The sequence below is a fragment of the Pseudophryne corroboree genome, chromosome 6, assembly GCF_028390025.1.
Source record: "Pseudophryne corroboree isolate aPseCor3 chromosome 6, aPseCor3.hap2, whole genome shotgun sequence".
Lineage (NCBI taxonomy): Eukaryota > Metazoa > Chordata > Amphibia > Anura > Myobatrachidae > Pseudophryne > Pseudophryne corroboree.
In genome coordinates, this window is record NC_086449.1 from 434,808,868 (window position 1) to 434,832,456 (window position 23,589).

The 23,589-nt window shown below is 44.0% G+C and overlaps 1 protein-coding gene and 2 pseudogenes across 1 annotated transcript in view; all 3 read right to left on the bottom strand.

Annotated features, from left to right (window-relative positions):
• LOC134932548 (chloride anion exchanger-like) overlaps nt 1–996 on the bottom strand; it is a 115,023-nt gene extending 114,027 nt beyond the window's left edge. Inside the window, exon 1 of the mRNA XM_063927077.1 lies at nt 805–996. Within this exon, the coding sequence (XP_063783147.1) occupies nt 805–959 (155 nt within the window). The 5' untranslated portion in view covers nt 960–996. The remainder of the gene's footprint in view (nt 1–804) is intronic.
• Nucleotides 997–22,518: 21,522 nt separating this feature from the next.
• On the bottom strand, nt 22,519–22,638 carry LOC134939123 (5S ribosomal RNA; annotated as a pseudogene).
• Nucleotides 22,639–22,794: 156 nt separating this feature from the next.
• Nucleotides 22,795–22,914, bottom strand: LOC134937367 (5S ribosomal RNA; annotated as a pseudogene).
• Between the last annotated feature and the right edge of the window lie 675 nt (nt 22,915–23,589).

Consider the following 23,589-nt stretch of genomic DNA (forward strand, 5'->3'; position numbering starts at 1 on the left):
ACAATATTAACACACAATGAACCCCGCACCCACCGCCACCAGGGGTGCGGGGCATAGCACTGGGCTATCAGCCCAGTGCTGGTTACTGCTCGGGAGGGGGGACCCCATTTTTATTTTTTGGGGTTCCCACTTTCCGAGTAATTCCAACCCTGGGCTGACTGGCTGGGGGGCAGATTAATGTAATGGCAGGGGGACCCCACACTGAGTGTCTCCCCTGCTATGGCATTACTCCCCCTAGCTGGTTCTGCCTAGTGCTGGTTTTACTGGTGTGTTGGGGGACCACATTTTTTTTTTTCAGGGGGGGGGGGGGGGGGGAGGGCTTCTTAGCTGCCAGTGCCTCCCCAACCAGTGACCTCACCGCACGTCACTGCTGTATGCTCTTGATGCCCCTGCTTACTGGAAATTTGTATTTATTTACATTAGCTATGCTTGTCCAAATCCCTGTCCATTTGACACCACTGTGCTGTAAACATACTCTACTTGCCTAAAGAACCTCTTCATTTGGCACTGAAAATTATTGCTGAAAATACAGTAACTCTCCATTAACACACGCCGTGATTGCTAAAAGCAGCTGGCCAATAAATATCATGCTAAATGCAATATATTAAAGAAAATCATTATGACAAAAAGAAATGACATTCAAATCCGAGATCTAAGATACCCCAAAAGTATAATAGCATAGTACAGTAAGACACAGCTGTGGTGGAACGGTTCTCTTATTAGTTCTTCCAAAACTATAGGTTTACATTTTTAAAGAAAAGATTCTAAATGAAACCATCTCCTCACAAAAGCAACTGTACTTACCTACATGTCCGTTTGAGGTGATCACATGTAGTGGTGTGATATCTATCCACTATTTCATGATCAGCATTGAAAGAGTCCTCAGAATAAATGGGTCTTTCCACCAAGTATTTATTTTCCACAAGATCTTCCATTGTGTCGTAGCCGTAAGTAGACATTTTATCTTAATGTGTTAAGTAATAAACGATTTTAAGAATAGGCAGGGTTTCCTGAAGGATAATTACATGAACATATTAAAGATACTAATCTAAAATACAATTATATCATAAAGCATAAGGTTGGGACCTATCTATGCCACTAATAAACTCGTAGCTATTGTATGCATTCATTAATGTTTATTTGAAAGGACATTAACTTCTGTCCTCTATCAAATAATAACATTACAATGTACTAAACTGCTTATGAAGAGAAAAATTACGGTATGCAGCTCACACCTAATGTGTTGAAATGAAACTTATCTATTAAAAAACACAAGAACAAGTAAAGACAAACCAGCTCTGCAGCAAAATCCACCTGACAATGTACTTGTATTATTTAGAATAAATGTTATCACAAATAAGAAGAATATTTACAGTATAGTATTATTGCATTATCTTCATTATTTGAACAATAATTGAAGTGATGCATAATCTTAATCACAATATGTACTCTGGAATATAATACTGTACGTACATTTCTAATTATACAGCTAAAAAGTAATCTTGGTATAATACAAATGTCACTTGTGTTATTTTTGCATCAATTGTTAGGCAGTTTTCACTAAACTATTAATCCCTAAATTCTTATATTTCCTAAACGAAATCTGAATTTGCATGATGTTTCTTACCTTTCACTGCAATCCCACAAAAAATATAGACAGTGTGTACATAAAAATGGAATAATAAGGCAATGTATGATCCTGTTACTTATAATAGGTGGTTCCAGAAAAGTAACGTTTCCTCTACTTGTAACGTTTCATGTAATCTTGTAGGTGTTCACTTTTCTTGCAGTAATGATTAACTTTAATTAACTAGTTAACATAGGTAGATTTTCTAACCTTTGAGACTAAAATCAATTAAAACAATATTGATAAGGCAGTTCTTTTATTTGAGATTATAATCAATGAAAGCAATAGTGATAAAAGTTTTTATCAATGAAATAATAATTTATTTATTTTTTCAATATATTCCGTTATGAGGACTCACTGACATGTGATACATCATCCACCAGGGATTTCCACACTGTTACTTCTTTTGTTACTCCTTAAGTTGGATTGATGTCTCATTGATGAGCATATTTCTTTGACATATTTAAGTATTTTACTCCCAGTGCTTTGTATAGACTGGTTTCTTCCTGGTTATGCAACACAAATGGGAGAACCAGCTCAGTGTGGATCTTTAAGGACATGCTGAAATGCTGGTACCCAGAAGCATAATACTGCATTGCTGGGCCACAGTATGCAATAGGAAGGGGATGGGGGTGGGGGGTGGGGGTGTTCTACTTTGGGAGTTTGGGTCCAACTCATGCACATTTCCACAACTGAAAGCTCGAGCAGGGCTTCAATCCTCATGTGCCGGCCCCATACACATGCACACTTTGATGCCCCATGGAGACTAACACTCAATAACAGTGGTAATTCTGACACTCCACGAACACTTCTTAGCCATAGTTCCTCTTATCTAAATATTTATGGTATCCATTGAAAACACTGACTGCATGCCTCTCATAAAAAAATAGTGTCATAAATCGCACTATTCTGTGTAGCTGCAGGCCTACTTATCTGCTTCCCATTTCTTGCTTCGGCTCTATGATGTCACACGCCATGGGCGGCGTTCGCCGCGCTTACCCCTGCGTGCCTGCTGGTCTGTGTTGCGGCCTCCGCCTTCGGTGGTCCACGGGCTCCGGCGTCTGGCTGGTGCGGCTCCCGGCAGTTCCCCGGGGCAGGGGCACCGCCATGACACCCGGCATCACGTGGGCGGGGAGCAGGTGACGTCATCGGACTGTTCCGCCAATCCAGCGGAGGCGGGAGATTCAAAGGCAGACGCCGGGCAGAGCCTCGGCGCCTGAGTATCGTCTTTTCCTCTGAAGTGGATGCCAGTGCTTCTGTTCTCGGCAGATCTCTCTGCAGCATACCCCAGTGTCTCCGGCATTTCCAGGTGTCAGTTGTTGCACAGCTTCCATCGTTCCCAGCCGCTGCTGGGTTCCACTGCGCTCCAGTCACCAGTGCTTCTTGGAGTCAGCGTGGGCTGCGGGTTAACCGTCGCTCTCAAGTTATACAAGTCCTCTGTGTCTTTAACCCTCGCTCCCAGGTTATACAAATCCTCAGTGTCTTTAACCACCGCTCTCAAGTTCTTCAAATCATCATTGTCTTTAACCACCACTCTCAAGTTCTTCAAATCATCAGTGTCTTTGGCCACCGCTCTCAAGTTCTTCAAATCATCGGTGTCTTTGGCCACCGCTCTCAGGTTCTTCGGGTCATCGGTGTCTTTGGCCACCGCTCTCAGGTTCTTCAAATCATTAGTGTCTTTGGCCACCGCTCTCAAGTTCTTCAAATCATCAGTGTCTTTAACCACTGCTCTCAAGTTCTTCAAATCATTAGTGTCTTTAACCACCGCTCTCAAGTTCTTCAAATCATCAATGTCTTTAACCACCGCTCTCAAGTTCTTTAAATCATCAGTGTCTTTAACCACCGCTCTCAAGTTCTTCAAATTATCAGAGTCTTAACCACCGCTCTCAAGTTCTTCAAATCATCAGTGTTTTTTAACCACCGCTCTCAAGTTCTTCAGTCACCAGTATCTTTTACCATCACTCACAAGTACTTTCTGGACATTTCTCCATACGCTCCTTCTCTGTTATGTGACATTGTGTTGCCCCCTTCCTGCAATAAAGTCCTTTAATATTTTCACCAAGCTTTACTGTCAGAGTCCTGTATGAGGAAGACCTATATCAAGCCATCCCTGTTCCGACCCAACTGTGGTTCCTCTCCCCTACCATCGGGAGAACCCCCGAGTTCACAACACCCCCAAACTAGGTCAGTGACAGTATACTCAGGCCTCATGGACTCGGGGGATCGGAGCTCAGAGGCAAGTACCATCCAGGACTTGATTTCTCGAGTACAAAGTCAGGAAGCAGCACAGGGCCAGGTGATGCATTATCTCCAGGAATTATCTGGTCGGCTGGATCAAATTCAGACTTCTCTGGCTTCAGTAGTACTGGCCCCAGCTCCAGTACCCGTTCCAGTGTTTGTCTCTAGTAATGTTCCATCCTCCTCTGGAACCAGGTCACGCCTTCAGCTCCCTACTCCTTCTCGCTATAATGGGAATCCAAAGAATTGCCGTGGTTTTCTCAATCAGTGCGAGGTACATTTTGAACTGCTTTCACATAACTTCCCTACTGATCGGTCCAAGGTGGCATACATTATTTCTTTGCTCGAGGGTTCACCGTTGGATTGGGTGTCTCCATTATGGGAGCGATCTGATCCATTGGTTTCTAGTTACACCAATTTCATTACGTCATTCCGGAGGAACTTTGATAAGCCCGGCAGGACGACCGCTGCGTCTGCAGACTTGCTTCGTGTCCGACAAGGCTCTCGTTCAGTGGGACAGTATGTGATTAATTTTCAGACCATAGCCTCAGAACTGCGCTGGAATAATGATGCTCTTCGGGCTGCCTTTTTTAACGGGCTCTCCGATCGTCTAAAGGACGAGTTGGTCACTAGAGATTTGCCGGATTCTTTAGAACAGTTGATCTCGCTCTGTGTAAAGGTGGATCTTCGCATGCAGGAACGAGGTGGCGAACGTAGTCGGTCAGATCGATCAAGGGTCCGATCTCTTCTGCCTAAGCAGACGGTTATTCCAAGTTCTGATGAACCCATGCAGATTAATCGATCTCGGCTGTCCCCAGAGGAACGTCAGCGTCGTCGTGAGGGTAGACTCTGCCTCTACTGTGGAGCCGCGGATCATTATCTCAAGTTTTGCAAGTCTCGCCCGGGAAACGGGCAGTCATAGCTTGTTCCGGAGTAGTCGAGCTAGGGGTTTCTTCTAAACCTTCTCCGCTAGTGGACTGTTTACTCTCCGTGTCTCTGTTTTCCAGGTCAGTAGCCAACCCTGTTAAGGCTCTGCTGGACTCAGGGGCTGCAGGGAATTTTATTTCCCTTTCCTGTGCCCAGGATCTGGGTTTTCAGTTACGGTCGGTTGAATGACCTATTACGTTGACTGCTATCAATGGTACCCAAATTTCTAATGGTCTGATTTCAAGTTGTACAGTACCAATCAAACTGCAAGTGGGAGCTCTGCATCAAGAACACCTGGAATTTCTAGTGATTCGGGAGATGCCCCACGATCTGGTTCTTGGCCTTCCTTGGCTCAAACTTCACAACCCTCACGTCGACTGGAGTTCGACACAGATAACATCTTGGAGTCCTTTTTGTCATTCGAATTGTCTCACCCCTGTCTATCCACTCCGTGTATCTTCCAAGTCAGATGAAGGGCTCATTCTGGAGGCCTATCGGGAGTTTTCTGACGTGTTCTCGGAGCAAGCGGCTGATCAGCTACCACCGCATAGACCCTGGGACTGCCCCATTGAGCTCATTCCGGGGAAAATGCCACCTCGGGGTCGCACTTATCCCTTATCATTACCCGAGACCCAAGCTATGTCGGACTATATCAAGTCTAATCTGCAGAAAGGATTCATCTGCCCCTCTACCTCCCCGGCGGGGGGCGGGTTTCTTTTTTGTGAAGAAGAAGGACGGAGGGCTGAGACCATGTATTGACTATCGTGGTCTAAATGATGTCACCATTAAGAATAAGTATCCTATGCCACTCATTACGGAGCTTTTTGATAGAGTTCGCGAAGCCAGAGTTTTCACCAAGCTTGATTTAAGGGGAGCTTATAATTTGAAACGTATCCGACAGGGGGACGAATGGAAGACGGCCTTCAATACCAGGGACGGGCATTACGAGTATCTGGTAATGCCGTTTGGCCTCAGCAACGCCCCTGCCGTCTTCCAGGGATTCATTAATGAAGTCTTTCGGGATATGCTATACCTAAGTGTAGTGGTATATTTGGATGACATTCTGATATTTTCTAAAAATCTCACAGAGCACAGAATACAGGTCAAGGAGGTACTTCTTCGATTGCGAGAGAATCATCTTTATGGCAAGATTTCCAAATGTACTTTTGAGGTTCCATCTGTTCCATTTCTTGGTTACATCATTTCGGGCACGGAGCTTCGTATGGATCCAGAGAAACTCACTGCCATCTGGGACTGGACTCAGCCTCTTTCCTTGAAAGCGGTACAACGATTTCTGGGTTTTGCAAATTACTACCGTAAATTCATAAAGGGATTTTCTACTATCGTGGCACCTATTACTGCCCTGACCAAGAAGGGTTCTGACCCAAGTCATTGGTCCTCCGAAGCTGTAGCAGCGTTCGCTCAGTTAAAGGCAGCCTTTATGTCTGCTCCAGTACTTCAACAACCAAATTTTTCAAAACCATTCTTTTTGGAAGTTGATGCCTCCACGGTAGGCATAGGTGCCATGCTTTCGCAGTACGCTCCAGGTGGGAAGTTACATCCATGTGGTTTCCATTCTCGCAAATTCTCTCCTGCGGAACAGAATTACACCATTGGAGACAAAGAGCTTTTGGCAATAAAATCTGCCTTGGAGGAATGGAGATATCTTTTGGAAGGTGCTAAACACCTAATTACAATTTTCACTGATCATAAGAATTTGCTGTACCTCAAGACGGCCCAGTGCTTGAATCCCCGTCAAGCTAGATGGGCGCTCTTCTTTACTCGGTTTTCGTTTGTTATTAAGTACCGGGCCGGGACTTTTAACACCAAGGCTGATGCTTTATCTCGTTCCTTAACAGCTTCGGATGAGGAGAATTCTGTTGAGAAGGCTTTGATTCTCAGTCCAGTTTCCATGTCAGCGGCTCCCACCGCTCTGGGCCCTCCTCCTGGGAGAATGTCTGTGCCAGCTAAATTTCGACCAAGGTTGTTGCAGTGGGCTCATATTTCCAAGTTTTCCGGTCATCCTGGAGTTCAAAAGATGTGGGAGTTTCTACGAAGGTCTTACTGGTGGGACACTATGAAGAAGGATATTCAAGATTATGTCAACTCATGTCCTCAGTGTGCTCAGCACAAAATTCTTCGTTTGCCTCCTGCGGGGTTGTTGCATCCACTGTCCATTCCTCAGAGGCCTTGGACCCATATCTCTATGGACTTTGTCACCGAATTGCCCCTCTCCAAGGGTCACAATACTGTCTGGGTAATTATCGACCGTTTCTCTAAGATGGTACATTTCGTACCTTTGACCGGGTTACCATCAGCTCCCAAGTTGGCGTTGTTATTTATCCGAGAACATTTCCGCCTGCACGGCTTACCTCAGGAAATCGTCTCTGACCGGGTACAATTCACTGCAAGATTCTGGAGAGCTCTCTGTACGGCCTTACAAATAAAACTCAAGTTTTCATCCGCTTACCATCCACAAACAAATGGGCAAACTGAATGCGTCAATCAAGATTTAGAGACTTTTCTCCGTGTTTATCTCTCTCCCTCGCAAGATGATTGGGTGGAACTGTTGCTATGGGCCGAGTTTGCCCACAATCATCTGTACCACTCTTCGACTGGTGAGTCGCCATTTTTCATTAATTATGGGTTCCATCCTCAAGTTCCTGAATTACCCATTTGTCCTCCGGAGGATGTTCCTGCTGCAGCCTCTACTCTTCGACACTTCAGCCAAATTTGGAGTCGAGTTCATTCTAATCTCTAGAGAGTCTCCGGCCGCTATAAGTTCTTTGCGGATAGGAAGCGACGAGCAGCTCCCCAATACAAGGTTGGTGACAGGGTATGGCTCTCCAGCCGCAACCTCCGGTTAAGGGTGCCCACTATGAAGTTCGCCCCAAAGTTTATTGGTCCTTACCCTGTGTTACAAGTCCTGAACCCAGTTGTCTGCAAATTGGGATTGCCTTCCCACCTCCGGATACCAAACTCCATTCATGTCTCTCTCCTTCGCCCCCTTATTTTAAACCAGTTCCATTTAAAATCCCCGAGGCCGACCTCTGCTGAGTCTGAAGCTGGAACGGACTTTGAAATCAAAGCTATTCTCGACTCTCATTATCTTCACAAGAATCTACAGTATTTGGTGGAGTGGAAAGGTTTTGGCCCCGAGGAGAGGAGCTGGGTCAAGGCTACTGAAGTTATGGCTCCCCGTCTGGTGCGGATTTTCCATTCCAGACATCCAACGAAACCTGGAAAGTGTCCGGGGGCCACTCCTGGAGGAGGGGGTACTGTCACACGCCATGGGCGGCATTCGCCGCGCTTACCCCTGCATGCCTGCTGGTCTGTGTTGCGGCCTCCGCCTTCGGTGGTCCACGTGCTCCGGCGTCTGGCTGGCGCGGCTCCCGGCAGTTCCCCGGGGCAGGGGCGCCACCATGACACCCGGCATCACGTGGGCGGGGAGCGGGTGACGTCATCGGACTGTTCCGCCAATCCAGCGGAGGCGGGAGATTCAAAGGCAGACGCCGGGCAGAGCCTCGGCGCCTGAGTATCGTCTTTTCCTCTGAAGTGGATGCCAGTGCTTCTGTTCTCGGCGGATCTCTCTGCAGCATACCCCAGTGTCTCCGGCATTTCCAGGTGTCAGTTGTTGCACAGCTTCCAGCGTTCCCAGCCGCTGCTTGGTTCCACTGCGCTCCAGTCACCAGTGCTTCTTGGAGTCAGCGTGGGCTGCGGGTTAAACGTCGCTCTCAAGTTATACAAGTCCTCTGTGTCTTTAACCCTCGCTCCCAAGTTATACAAATCCTCAGTGTCTTTAGCCACCACTCTCAAGTTCTTCAAATCATCATTGTCTTTAACCACCACTCTCAAGTTCTTCAAATCATCAGTGTCTTTGGCCACCGCTCTCAAGTTCTTCAAATCATCGGTGTCTTTGGCCACCGCTCTCAGGTTCTTCGGGTCATCGGTGTCTTTGACCACCGCTCTCGAGTTCTTCAAATCATTAGTGTCTTTGGCCACCGCTCTCAAGTTCTTCAAATCATTAGTGTCTTTAACCACCACTCTCAAGTTCTTCAAATCATCAGTGTCTTTAACCACCGCTCTCAAGTTCTTTAAATCATCAGTGTCTTTAACTACCACTCTCAAGTTCTTCAAATTATCAGAGTCTTAACCACCGCTCTCAAGTTCTTCAAATCATCAGTGTCTTTTAACCACCACTCTCAAGTTCTTCAGTCACCAGTATCTTTTACCATCACTCACAAGTACTTTCTGGACATTTCTCCATACGCTCCTTCTCTGTTATGTGACATTGTGTTGCCCCCTTCCTGCAATAAAGTCCTTTAATATTTTCACCAAGCTTTACTGTCAGAGTCCTGTATGAGGAAGACCTATATCAAGCCATCCCTGTTCCGACCCAACTGTGGTTCCTCTCCCCTACCATCGGGAGAACCCCCGAGTTCACAACACCCCCAACCTAGGTCAGTGACATATGACAGATCTCCTGGGACTCAGTGTGGATTCCGACATACTTGCTGGCTTCCATATGCAGCATTCCCTCCAGTGCTGGCTGCAGCCATGACAGTTTGCCTTAGGTGACTGCTCAACAACGAACGGGCGACCAGCTTGCTGACACCCAGACAACCTGCAGCCAATCCCTCCCCCCTAGGGGTATATATGGAAGATCTCTTCACAGAGAACCTGCCAGTGTAATGTTGTCCACAGCCTTACTGTGTGATTCTGTGAGAGCTCCTGTGGGTACTAATCCTAATCATTGTCTCTAGTGCAGATAACATCTTGTAGCACTCATGGCTCCCTCATTGGTTCCAGTCCGATATCCTGTACCAATGGTTACAGTTTGATATCTTGTACCACTGGTTCCAGTCCGATGTCCAATACCATCGGATCCAATCGGATATCCAGTACCACCCTGGTTCCTGCTTTTCCATTCATCTATGATATTCTAGCACCAGTACTGTGAGACCCATTTAGAGGACCGTGACCTGCAAGTTGGGCACAGCTAAGCCCTTGCATGAGTCCCTGGTGAAAACCACTGGCGTGTTAGACTTCGTGCCTCTGTCCAGTGCTAGCCAGTATACTTAACGTATCCCCGTATCCTACATCAGCCATCTTCAACACACCGATTCTAGAACCCACGGCAGTCAGAGACTCAAACTTGGATCCACATACAGACCTAAGCATGACAGTGACACAGTGGTGAAATTGCCCCCTCTTATGGGGTATATGCAATTGCGGTCGAATTGCCGCAAATGTCGAAAAACGGGGCATTTTCAACAAAAAAATGATTCGACAATGCAATACAGTACTTTTCGACAAAAAAATGACCGTTTCAAATTCTACTTTTTGCAATTCGACAGTAGTCAAATTCGACATGTCTGCAATGGTAAAAATGCGGCTTTTCGACAAAAGTATATTCAATTGAAGAATGTCGATTCGACAACAGTACTTTTCGACAGCCATTTCGTCAATTTCAGTCCACCTCATTTTGCTGGCAGGATCTAATAAAAATTTTTAAAAACATGCTTTTTTTTGTGTGTTTTTGTTTTATTGCTAATAGCATATCTATTTATATTAGTAGGGATTATGTACTTAGTTTGTCTATTAGGAGCCACAAGTATTATTTATATATTTTTTAAAAGAATATATATATTTTTTTACTGACTAAAATAATATGTAGATATCAGAGCATGTTTTTCAGTGGGAAGGGGTGGGAATGGGTTTAAAATCCTGAAAAAAAATGCATGGGGTCCCCCCTCCTAAGCATAACCAGCCTCGGGCTCTTTGAGCCGGTCCTGGTTGTAAAAATACGGGGGGGAAATGACAGGGGATCCCCCATATTTTCACAACCAGCACCGGGCTCTGCGTCCGGTCCTGGTGCCAAAAATACAGGGGACAAAATATGTAGGGGTCCCTCGTATTTTTAACACCAGCACCGGGCTCCACTAGCTGGAGAGATAATGCCACAGCCGGGGACACTTTTATATCGGTCCCTGCGGCCCTGGCATTAAATCCCCAACTAGTCACCCCTGGCAGGGGTACCCTGGAGGAGTGGGGACCCCTTAAATCAAGGGGTCCCCCCCTCCAGCCACCTAAGTGTCAGGGGTGAAGCCCGAGCCTGTCCCCCCCCATCCAAGGGCTGCGGATGGGAGGCTGATAGCCAAGTGACAAAAATAAAGAATATAGTTTTTTGTAGCAGAACTACAAGTCCCAGCAAGCCTCCCCGCAAGCTGGTACTTGGAGAACCACAAGTACAGCATGCGGGGGGAAAACGGGTCCGCTGGTACCTGTAGTTCTGCTGCAAAATAATAACCAAATAAAAACAATGCACCCACACCGTGAAAGTATAACTTTATTACATACCTGCACGCCGACACACACATACTTACCTATGTTGACACGTCGACTCGGTCCCCTTCTTCATGTAGAATCCACGGGTTACCTGTAAATACAATTATACTCACCAAAATCCTGTGTAGATCTGTTCTTTTCTTGTTTGTAATCCACGGACTTGGCAAAATAATAAAACGCAAAACCCGGACCACGCACTGAAAGGGGTCCCATGTTTACACATGGGACCCCTTTCCCCGAATCCGGGACACCCCATGACTCCTGTCACAGAGGGTCTCTTCACCCAATCAGGGAGCACCATGTCGTGGCACTCTCCTGATTGGCTGTGCGCGTCTGAGCTGTCAGACGGCGCATAGCACTATGCCACTCCATTATATTCAATGGTGGGAACTTTGCGGTCAGCGGTGAGGTTACTCGCGGTCAACCGCTGACCGAAAAGTTCCTACCATTGAATATAACGGAGCGGCATAGTGCTATGCGCCGTCTGACAGCTCAGGCGCGCACAGCCAATCAGGAGAGTGCCACGACGTGGCATTATATATATAATAACTGGTTAGTTTAGTCTCCTAACAGCTCATATTTAATTTTATGTAAAATTTTATTGTTTTTTAGTTATAGGTTTTTAGTATTGTTTTCTATTAAATATAGTTATTTAGATGATTTTATTTAATTGGTTAGATAAATAACCAATTTAAACAATTTTGTGCCATCCATGAAGTCGAATCCAGGACGCACACTATCCGTCAATTGGTCCGTTTTTCGACAGCGAGACTGTTGAATCCGTTTTTTATTGAATATGTTGAATTCGGGTCCCGGCGGGAGGGTGTCTGACTGTCGAATTGTGTCGAATTTAAAAACAGTCGAATTCCAGCTGGAATTCGACCGCAATTGCATATACCTAATAATCTGTCAGTTGTTAATGAAATCTGGAGAAAGCAGATGTACTCTACTGTGCTGTCTTGCTATGTACCCTTACTTTCCCTAAGCAAATCTGTACATTCATTCTCCTTTCATTTTCTTATTTGTATTGCAATTTAATGTCATATCTTTATTGCTGTTTCATTTCTTATTACTGTCTTATTACTTATTATTGTCTTTTATGTGATTTACACTGTCACACAGATGTCTCTCTCACACACACCAACACCTGTTCCCTTTACTGAAACTCACACCTTAATCACATTCTGCACTTAAACAACAGCTTCACTTTAATTTATTTTTATTTTTTAGTAAAAGACCCCATAACAAGGATGTGTACGGTATATTCATCAACAAACATAACAAAGTCTCTTCTCACATACACTCATTTTCTTTTTCTGATTGCAGGATAGTTTAGAATTGATTTTTTTTGTTTCATTTAATAAGTTATAGCAGTGTAGTCCTATCATAACTCCTGTATGGTCCAGAGTTTTGTCTATAAAAAATGATTAGAATAATACAAAGAAGATCATAAAAACTTATAAATATCATCTTTATATTATTCTTATCTTTTTATAGTATCAGTGGATGAAGGCAGCACTCCGAGACTCAGTATTCCAGCATAAACTGCTTTAATGTGCTCAACGTTTCGGGGCACATGACCCCATCATTAGGATGCAGAACAAATGAGCAATAAAACATATTTATACTTACAAGACCAACATGCAGGATCCTTGTAAGTATACATATGTTTAATTGTTCATTTGTTCTGTATCCTGATGATGGGGTCACGAGCCCTGAAACGTTGAGCACATTAAAGCACTTTATGCTGGAATACTGAGTCTGGAGTGCTGCCTTCATCCACTGCTACTATTTTTGGGGGGCTCCCCAGAGAAGGGCACCCAAGCAAGTAATATCTGTTTAATTAATTGCTAGAAAAATGTGAGTGCCGGATGTAAATGGACTGCAATCTTTTTATAGTCAGAAATCACCAAATTTGCAGCACTCCGCTGGAAATACAGGGACTGTCAGGGAGAGACCAGAGGTGAGGCAGCTATGAGCTCATCCTCTCCTCTAGGATACTCAGAAACTGCCCGGAACTTGGGGTTGGGCTGCACTGTGGTAAATAATACTACAAAACACAGCACAAGGGGAGGCAGCTATCAGATCTGCCCCACTGTGGGGGGCGTAGCTTGATGCAGAGTTCAGTGACCAATCTAGGAAGTTCCCCAGCACACAACCAGGAGCAGCAGAAGATGCTAGATCCAAGTGGGATAAATGACATCTGATGTCAGGGGGAGGAGCAAGGCAATTTTGGTAGCACCTTCACTATCCATGTCAACAACTACTCTCTTTAGTAACCCGGTGGCGAGCGGAGTGAAGCAAGCCACCAAGCCTGAAGCATGATAAGTGAAGTGAGCCCACAAGGGTACATTTGGTTCCCATGCTCTGATCTTGCCCCTCCCCTGGGTGATGTCAGAGGTCCTTTAGTCAACTTGGATTTAGTCATAACCCTGGAGCAGCCAACACGAAGGAGAAGCTGATCAAGATGGCTAAAATGCAGTGGACTGTGCTGGTGATTGGCTGCTGGGCCTGGAAAAGGAAGGGGGGGTTAGCCCTCTCTCCTCCTGTAGACAACATACCCCCCTTGCCACGGGGCGGAAGCAGAAAGTGCCCAACAAGTTTTAGGCTGATTCTGTAGAGGTTCAGCAACATGTTTTATCTGTATTTAAAGGGTGAATGCAATATAGTGGGTTTTAAAAAAAAAACTTTTAGTGCTCTCTGCCCAACCTGTATCTTACAGGTTATTTTACCTACAACTGTATAAGTTAGTAGTATTAGTAATAAAAAAGTTTTTTTTAGATAGATAGATAGATAGATAGATAGATAGATAGATAGATAGATAGATATAGATATAGTAGAAAAGTATATACAGTACTGCTGCACCATTGTATAATGCCCACATGAACCTCCGAGTTCATATGAGTGTGTGTAAATGTGGCTCTGATACTAGACAGTGCCTTCCAAGCCATTGACCTCACCGCACGCCACTGGGATATAGTTATATAATAACTGGTTAGTTTAGTCTCCTAACAGCTCATATTTAATTTTATATAAAATGTTATTGTTTTTTAGTTATAGGTTTTTAGTATTGTTTTCTATTAAATATAGTTATTTAGATGATTTTATTTAATTGGTTAGATAGATAGATAGATAGATAGATAGATAGATAGATAGATAGATAGATAGATAGATAGATAGATAGATAGATAGATAGATAGATACTATTTTATATATAGCGAGAGAACCGGGGTGCTGCTGGCCATGTATGTTGTCAAAATTCAGGAGTGCAGTTAAAAATTAAAAGCACACTGCTGTATGCTGTAAAATAAAGGGGTATTGCTGTTCAAATAACATTACACTGGCCCTGTATGCTATAAAAACTCAGGGGTGAAGTTGTTAAAAATTAAAAACACACTGCTCCTTTATGCTTTAAAATATAGGGGTGTTGTTGGCCCTGTAGGTTGTAAAAATTCAGAGGTGCAGTTGTTAAAAATGAAAAGCACACTGCTCCTGTATGCTGTAAAATATTGGGGTGCTGCTGGCGCTTTATGTTGTAAAAAGTCAGGGGTGCAGTTAAAAATTAAAAGCACACTGCTGTATGCTGTAAAATATAGGGGTGCTGCTGGCCCTGTAGGTTGTAAAATTTTAGAGGTGCAGTTGTTAAAAATTAAAAGCACACTGCTCTTGTATGCTGTAAAATATAGGAGTGTTGCTGTTCAAATAACATTACACTGGCCCTGTATATTGTAAAAATTCAGGGGTGCAGTTGTTAAAAAGTAAAAGCACACTGCTGTATGCTGTAAAATATAGGGGTGCTGCTGGCCCTGTATGTTGTAAAAATGCAGGGATGCAGTAAAAATTTAAAGCACACTGCTGTATTCTGTATAATATAGGGGTGTTGCTGTTCAAATAAAATTACACTGACCCTGTATGCTATAAAAATTAAGGGGTGCAGTTGTTAAAAATTAAAAGCACACTGCTGTATACTGAAAAATATAGGGGTGTTGCTGTTCAAAAAAAAACATTACACTGGCCCTGTATATTGTAAAAAGTCAGGGGTGCAGTTGTTAAAAATTAAAAGCACACTGCTGTATGCTGTAAAATATAGGGGTGCTGCTGGCTCTGTATTTTTTAAAAATTCAGAGGTGCGGTTGTTAAAAATTAAAAGCACACTGCTCTTGTATGCTGTATAATATAGGGGTGTTGCTCAAAAAACACAGACCAAATATTGCGCTTAGGCGCTCACAAGACAATTGTACACTTCCCTCTGATTTTTGATGCAGTAGATCTGGGGTTTCCTTCCTTTCAATTTTCACGTTGTATTCATATGAAAGAAAACACAGAACATGCACCCCGATCCTCGTGTATTATTGTGAGGTATTATGGATATTCACTCTATACAATTCCCCATAGACCAATGAGAGAATAACGGGGAGTCCCTCCCTTCCAAAACACTTACAGCAGTGCAGAGGGAACACACATATAAATCTGATCTTTGTGGTTAATCATCCATCACCATATGAGCAAAGAATACCGGGGTTGCCCCCTTCTTATAGCACTCACGATTTTGCTGATATACAATATGCACGTAAGGTGGGTCTTTTTCTTCTCCACGCCTTAGTTTAAAAAGGCCATGCACTTTTTCTCCAAAAGAAATATATCGGAGAAGGATGTTGAAGTAAAAATTCTTTTTAATGACAAACAAACATCAGATAAAAGCAAATGGTGATCATACCCAGTTGGATAAAGGTGATAAGATGTTATGCAGTACTAACGGGGCCCCGTTAGTCTGATCTCCTTTGTTGCTGTTCAAATAACATTACACTGGCCCTGTATGTTGTAAAAATTCAGGGGTACAGTGAAAATCAATGTACACTGGCCCTGTCTTGTATGCTGTAATTATTCTAGGGTGCAGTGAAAATCAATGTACACTGGCCCTGTCTTGTATGCTGTTAAATTACAGGGGTGTTGTGAAAATACAGGGCTGCTGGCACTGTCTGCGGTTGCGATGTCTAGTCCTGACCTTCACAACACTGTATGGGAAGAGGAGGCTCCTACCACCACTTTCACGCCCCCTGCAAGTGCTGGTAGTAGCACTGCCAGTCCAGTTGCTGATATTGAGATTGAGGATGTCACTGTAGAAGTACACCAGGGCAAGGAGGATATGGGTGTAGCTGGCGCTGCGGAGGAAGTTGACGATGAGGATTCTGATGGTGATGTGGATTGTTTGAATAAGGCATAATATGTGCTCTTTGGGGCCTAGTTTTTAAAACTGCCATCCTGTCTGACACTGCAGTATCACTCCTAGATGGGCCAGGTGTTTGTGCCGCCCACTTGTGTCGCTTAGCTTATTCATACAGCTACCTCGTTGCACCTCTTTTTTTCTATGCATTATGTGCTCTTTTGGACCTAGTTTCTGAAACTGACAACCTGTCTGACATTGCAGTACCACTCCTAGATGGGCCAGGTGTTTGTGCCGCCCACTTGTGTCGCTTAGCTTAGGCATCCAGATACCTCATTGCACCTCTTTATTTCTTTGCATTATGTGCTCTTTGGGGCCTACTTTTTAAAACTGCCATCATGTCTGACACTGCAGTGCCCACTCCTAGATGGGCCACGTGTTTGTGCTGCCAACTTGTGTCAGTTAGCTTAGTCATCCTGCTACTTTGGTGCAACCTTTTGGCCTAAAAACAATATTGTGAGGTGTTCAGAATAAACTGGAAATTAGTAAAAATTCATGTTATTGAGGTTAATAATACTGTAGGAGCAAAAGTACCTCCAAATGCCGTGATTTTAGCTGGTTTTGTGTTTCTTTCAAAAATTATCAAGATCCAAAACCCGAAAGGGTAGTTTTGGCAAAACCAATCCAGATCCAAAATACGAGCGGGGATCCAGAACCAAAACCAAAACACAAAACACGAAAAGTGCCTGCCACACATCTCTAATATATATAAAATAGAATTAATTTGTTAATTGATACATTTCTTGAAGGGCTGCAGAAACATATTTTTTCACAGGTGACCACATGGACGAAGCTAAGTCTCTGAAGAATTGCACTGGAGTGGAGTTATGGAAGAAAAAGAAACAAAAGAAGAAGTTTTGAAAGCGGAGTGTGCTACTGCACTGACTCCGTGTTGCTACTGCCCCAGGGAAGCTTCATTCCCTGTACAAAGATGGCTACCAAGGCTACTACTGAGTATGTGTGGACCCATCTCGAAACTGTGTGAAAGTGCCACAGTCGGAAACAGTAGTCTTCCACTTAGCTCTAGAGAGACTTGTAATTACTGTCATTTCTATTTTATACACTGTTCCACCATCCCGCAATGCTACCTGGTACCTATATACACTCATCAGCTGGTGAGTTTTAATACAGGGATACATATGAATTACCAGCAGACGGGATATCAGCTGTCATGATCCCGACAGCGGGATCCTGTCCGCCAGAATGCTGACAGCTGGGCGAGCACTAGAAAGCCCCTTGCTGGCCACTGCGCTCGCCACACTGCGGGCATGGTAGCTCGATGCACTCGCCGCAGGTTATATTCTCATTCTGTGGGTGTTGTAGACATCCACAGAAGGAGAATAGCCTGTGCTGCCGGTTTTCCGGTGGCGGCATTTCACTGCCTGTCGGGATTCCAGCGTCGGTATTGTGACCACCAGGATCCCAACTTGTGTCATTTTAACCGCTTTCCATAAGACATCCTGCTCCACTCGAGTTCCACTTTATCTACCAGTTTGTATAAAAGTGAGTATGGCTGCACCTGTTTTACCTTCAATAAAACCACTCCACTAGTTAAATTGGCTTTTCGTAGTGGCAATGCACCTGCTGCTCTGTGCAGAAACTCTGCTACACCATCAAGCTTGTACACGCATATTTTCAACAATAAGAAGAACCCAATGATGGCAGAAGAGCACCAAATTTAACTGATGAGTAGGTCAATTTCCTCAAGGAGATGGTAAAGAAGCCAAAAAGGTGAACACTGTCTATTTCTCTCCCTCTCTCTCTCTCCCTCTGTCATTTTCTAATGCCAATGAAAATATTCACTGTACATATTCACTTTGCATGAAATGATTAAATATATTGAGGAATGGTTCTTCCATGTACTTTAGGAATTGCCACAACATGAGTGCCACAACTTTAAGTATCCATTCTTCTATAGAGCCCTTCCAAGAAGAGAATATTTATGTAATCCTTTATTTCACCATGCAGTACTTATATAAATTATTTAATGTATCTTTCAAAGCTTCTGATTTAATGTTCAAACTTCAAACTTATATTATGAGTGATCTTAGACTTGCTTTTTCTATTAATATTGAATGGGCTTTGTGGAACCTACTACACCCACCTCCTCTTATAGATAACCTTATGGTCTCAATATTATATTGACAAAAGTTGCTGTGATAGACAAAAAAAAGCATATTGTCCCAATGGGAGGAGTCTGGGGTTCCTTTCCTATTCATTATGCTGCCTAAGTTATCTTATCTTTAGCAAATGGATTGGACAGAGTTCTCTGTAGATGTTGAGGACAGCTATAAGATTGACCATTAGAAAAAAAATGTTAGCTTTTAATACAATTTACAATCAACCTATCTTTTGTATTTGGGTATCCAGATTACTCCCTCTGTTTCTGTGGTGCTTGATGTCATACCTCTTTCACACCGCCGCTTCGACCAGGGTTATTGTTGGGTTAACTCAGGTCATGCCTTGGTGTGAAAAGGTCCCCCCAAAAAAACCCTGGGTCCAGTGATCCGGGAATCCAACCAGCCTAGCTTGCTGGGTTGGGACCCGAGAAGGACCCGGGTCATGTTCACAGCACTGGTAGAGCCAGATTCCGAACATCATCTCCAAGCACCAGCAGAACAGTTTCACTGCACCCCTGTGCCATGTAAAGAGGGCCAACCCAGGAATTACCTGGGTGTGGTGTGAATGGGGTCTGTCTGGGTCAAACCTGGATTGAATCCTTGTTCCATATCCCAGGTCAGACCCAGGTTTTTGGTGTGTGAGGGATATTAATCTCCCAACTCTTGTTAACTAGTTAATAGTCCTCATGAGAAACCTGATTTGCTAATGAAACTTCTTGGCTGGTTAGCTGTATTCAAGATTATGTTACAATCTAAATTTATGTATTTATGTCAAACTATCCCCTATATTTTCCCAAAAAAGTATTTAAATCAATGTCAGGCTTTATTTACATCTAATGATTGGAAAGGGAAATCTCCACATATTAAATTTAAAAAAAATAATATTCAACTTATAAATTTGATTATCATCATGATGGTTAATATAGACATATTTTTTCAAAATTAATTCTAATATACTTTGCCCAAATTTTAAAGATGAATAAAAATGATAAACATGCGCAATTATGCAATTTCTGAAGAAATATTTCCATGCTTTATTCCTTCATAGGTGGCAAAGAGTGGACAAGTGGTATGGTATCAGCATAGTCCAGTGGTTCTCAAACTTTTTAATTTTGCAGCACCCTTAGTATTTTATACGTTTTTTCATGGCACCCCTAGGCCAATCTCTACCTATACCAACAACTAAGAAGCCAGTAGAAAGAATACCATACATAAGTTGCTGACAGCCTGGCTGTCAGTACCATAAAGTTTTGCTTATGTTCCTGGGGCAGTGTACATGACGTCTCTCTGCTGGATGGCAAATAATAGAATTCACATTTGATAAATAGACCTATAGCATCCCAAGCTGCCCCAATATTAAATTAATAGCGTTCACATATAAAAAATAAACCTATCCCCCCTTTCCACAAGCACGTACACCAACTTCTCAACGTGCATATAATAAACAGTCGTCCTTCCCCTGAAACATAGGAGATTATTAATTCATTGGCACCTAAATCACCCACCAAAACTAAATAAGCATCGCTGAGACCCTACTATTATACAGTAACAGTAAACAGCCACCACCTCAAATAAATAACCCCACAAGTAAACAACTACCTCACACCCACAATTAGATTATTCACAGCTAGTGAAGAGGAGCAGGCAGCAGAAGGCAAGTGTGGACTGGGGAGTCACATGGAGGGGGGCTGGAGAGGCACAGGGTGGAGGGGATTGAGATGCAGGTGATGGTACTAAAGGCAAAGGCTAGGAAGGCATGGGATGTGCTGAGAGACGTGAGGGTGAGGCTGGGAGACAGTGTATTGGTGATGCTGGGAGATGCAGTGGGTGGGTGAGGCTGGGAGACACAGTGCATTGGTGAGGCTGGGAGAAGCAGTGGGTGGGTGAGGCTGAGAGACACAGTGGAGGCTGGGAGACAGAGTGTGTGAGTAAGACTGGGAGACAAAGTGTGTAGGTGAGGCTGAGAGACACAGTGTGTGGGTGAGGTTGGGAGAGAGAGTGTGTGGGTGAGGCTGGGAGACACAGTGTGTGGGTGAGGCTGAGAGACAGAGTGCGTTAGTGAGGCTGAGAGACAGAATGCGTGGGTGAGGCTGGGAGACACAGTGTGAAGGTGAGGCTGGGAGACACTGTGTAGGTGAGGCTGAGAGACACAGTGGAGGCTGGGAGACAGAGTGCATGGGTGAGGCTGTGAGACAAATAGTGGGTGGGTGGGTGGTTGAGGCTGGGGGACAGTGAGTGGGTGAGGCTGGGAGACAAATAGTGGGTGGGTGAGGCTGGGAGACACAGTGTGTGGGTGAGAATAAGAAACAGTGGGGGGGAGATTGAGTCAACTATTGACACAAGCAAAGAACAGTGATGGATCAATTAATGTCACTGACACACACTGTTGAAGTGTAGAAGACGAGAAGTTGAAGAGGGAGCGAGCCAGAGTGCTCAGACGGATCCATGCTGTGTAAATGACCGCAGGCTGCGTAGAGAGGCAGCATGCGGTAGGGATGGCCATCAGTGTGTTCACCATCGATGGTTGCCATTAATGGCGAACATGCGAATGGCTTCACTCATCAATGGCCATCCCTGTTATTTCAGTGAATGACCCGCAGGCCAATCACAGCTGGGGGGTGCAGCTTCACAGGTGTCGTTGGCGGAGCTATGCTCCGAGCCCTGGCACCTTGCAAAAAATAAATATATATATACATACACACACACACACACACACACATACATATAGATATGTTTATGCTGTGCCATCGATGAAGGGAAACCATCAGGTTCTGTCCCATCAATGGCAAAAGCATTCGGCATCTGCCATAAACATTTGATGATTAGGAAACATTGGTGGTAGACAGACATCCCTAGCATGCGGCCTATCCATTTAACTATCAGGTCATCCAGCCTTGGCACCCCTGCAGAAACGCTGCGGCACACCTGGGGTCCGCGGTGCACACTTTTAAATATATGATAAAGGGATTTGTCACTAAATTATATATATATATATATATATATATATATATATATATATATGATAAACAATAGTGGGAGAGCGCCGCAAGGGTGTAATTATGCCCAAGCCTATTGAAACCCCAAACCAGCTGCTGGGAATTTAGAATGTATTTCTAAAATGATCTAAAATTGTGCACGAATGTTCCAATGAAACACACATATATATATATATATATATATATATATATAATGTAACAAAATGACAGCACTCTATGTCCATAACACTGAGTCCTAGTGCAGGGTCCTGGTAATTAATATAAACACTCACTTCTTCCAAAAGAGAAAAAAGAATTAGACCAGCACTCACGTTTAGTAGGTGAAAGAAAAAAAGGGGTTTTATTCCTGACAAGCCATCTGGATATAACCCACTGCTACAGTTCGCCCGACAGCCGTTTCAACGCTCAATGGTTTTCATCAGGGGCAGCTGTCACCCTGTCCGGAGTCCCTTTAAATAGCAGAGAGGGCGCCGGAAATTTTTAAACAGGAAGCCCGTCCACTGGAGGCAGCGCGTCATAGCAGCTGCCTGATTGGCTTCTTCCGTGCATGTGGGTTGTGTTGCTACAATAAACAAACCCGGCTCTCTCCTTAGCAACCCGCTCCGGCAGCGCGACATCCGTGTAGCGCAGGCTGATCTGTATTTCCGTACAGCGGCAAACAGGTAAAGTTGCTGCTGTCTGTGTCCCCAGCCAGAGGCATACCTGTAGAGTAGTCAACCCCACAGTGCGCCGACAGCATGGAGATTCGACAGCCCAAAATAATACAAAATTATACAAACCGTGAAACAAAATATATAACACAAGTGAACAAACTGTACTGACTTGCACAGCAATGGTATCAAACACTCAGGGAATATTAGTATCTAAATGCAGCACAACGCCGTTGCACTGATGGAATGTAACCATGGTTAATAACATCATAGGTAATGCACCACAGATACTATACAGGGCTAGAGTGAAAAGTTAATGAGAGCGCCGTGTGATGCTAAGAACCAAAAGGGATAAGATAATCATCACCTGTAGGACAAAATTTGTCCCTTGGTACAATACCCGGTATTCCCATGCCGTCTCCAAGCATGGTACTAACTGGGCCCAACACTGCTTAATTACCAAGATCGGACGGGATCGGATGGTTTCCAGTGTGGTATGATTGTATCAAACAGATGTGCCCATATATATATATCCCGGTATCAGTATCATCCCTCATCTCTCATCTATGTCATGTCATAATCCTGTATGATAATATACAAGAAAAGATACCAATGTTGATGCTAACGACTGAGAGACAAAAGGGGGGGGGGGGCACCGAGTCCCTTGATACAACACCCAGTATTCCCACACTGTCTCCAAGTGTGGTACTAGCTAAGCCCATCACTGCTTAATTACCAAGATCAGACGGGATCGGATGGGATCCAGTGCGGTATGATAGTATCAATCTCCACGGTGTGCAAAAGATGTGAGATATTGAGGACTAGGCAAAGGTCTGTAATCACAATAACTTATTAAGCATCTCCAATATTCAAACTACGAGTACCAAAAAGGCACTGTAAGTCAGAAACACATGTTGCTCAGAAAGACATGAAACAATCAGGCATCAGCAGGTGACAAGTGATGAAACATATCATTTTTGACAAGACATGACACACGGCGGTGTCTCAGAAAAGTAAACCAAAAAATTAGACTCTATACATTGTTGTACAGGGTCAAAGGAAGCATCCCAAGCGGAATTCTTCATTGAGCCCATTTGGGGCCAATGTTTGTAATCTATCAATCCATTGATGTTCTCTTTGTAATAAAATTTTGTTGCGGTCACTACCCCTTTGTAGCGGTGGGATTTGGTCCAAAATGCAACACTTGAGTTGATTGATAGTATGTTTCGCCTCCCTGAAATGTCTTGCCACAGGTAAATTTGAGAAGTCACTTGAAGTCCCACCCTGGATGATGCTCTTCTTGATTGTTGAACGATGCTGGCTTAAACGCTCCTTTAGCATCCTACTGGTCTTTCCAACATAAAGCAGATTGCATGGACATTTCAGCACATAGACTACAAATTTACTGTTGCAGTCAAGTCTTTGTTTAATAGTATATGCCTTGTTGTCCTGAGGGTTA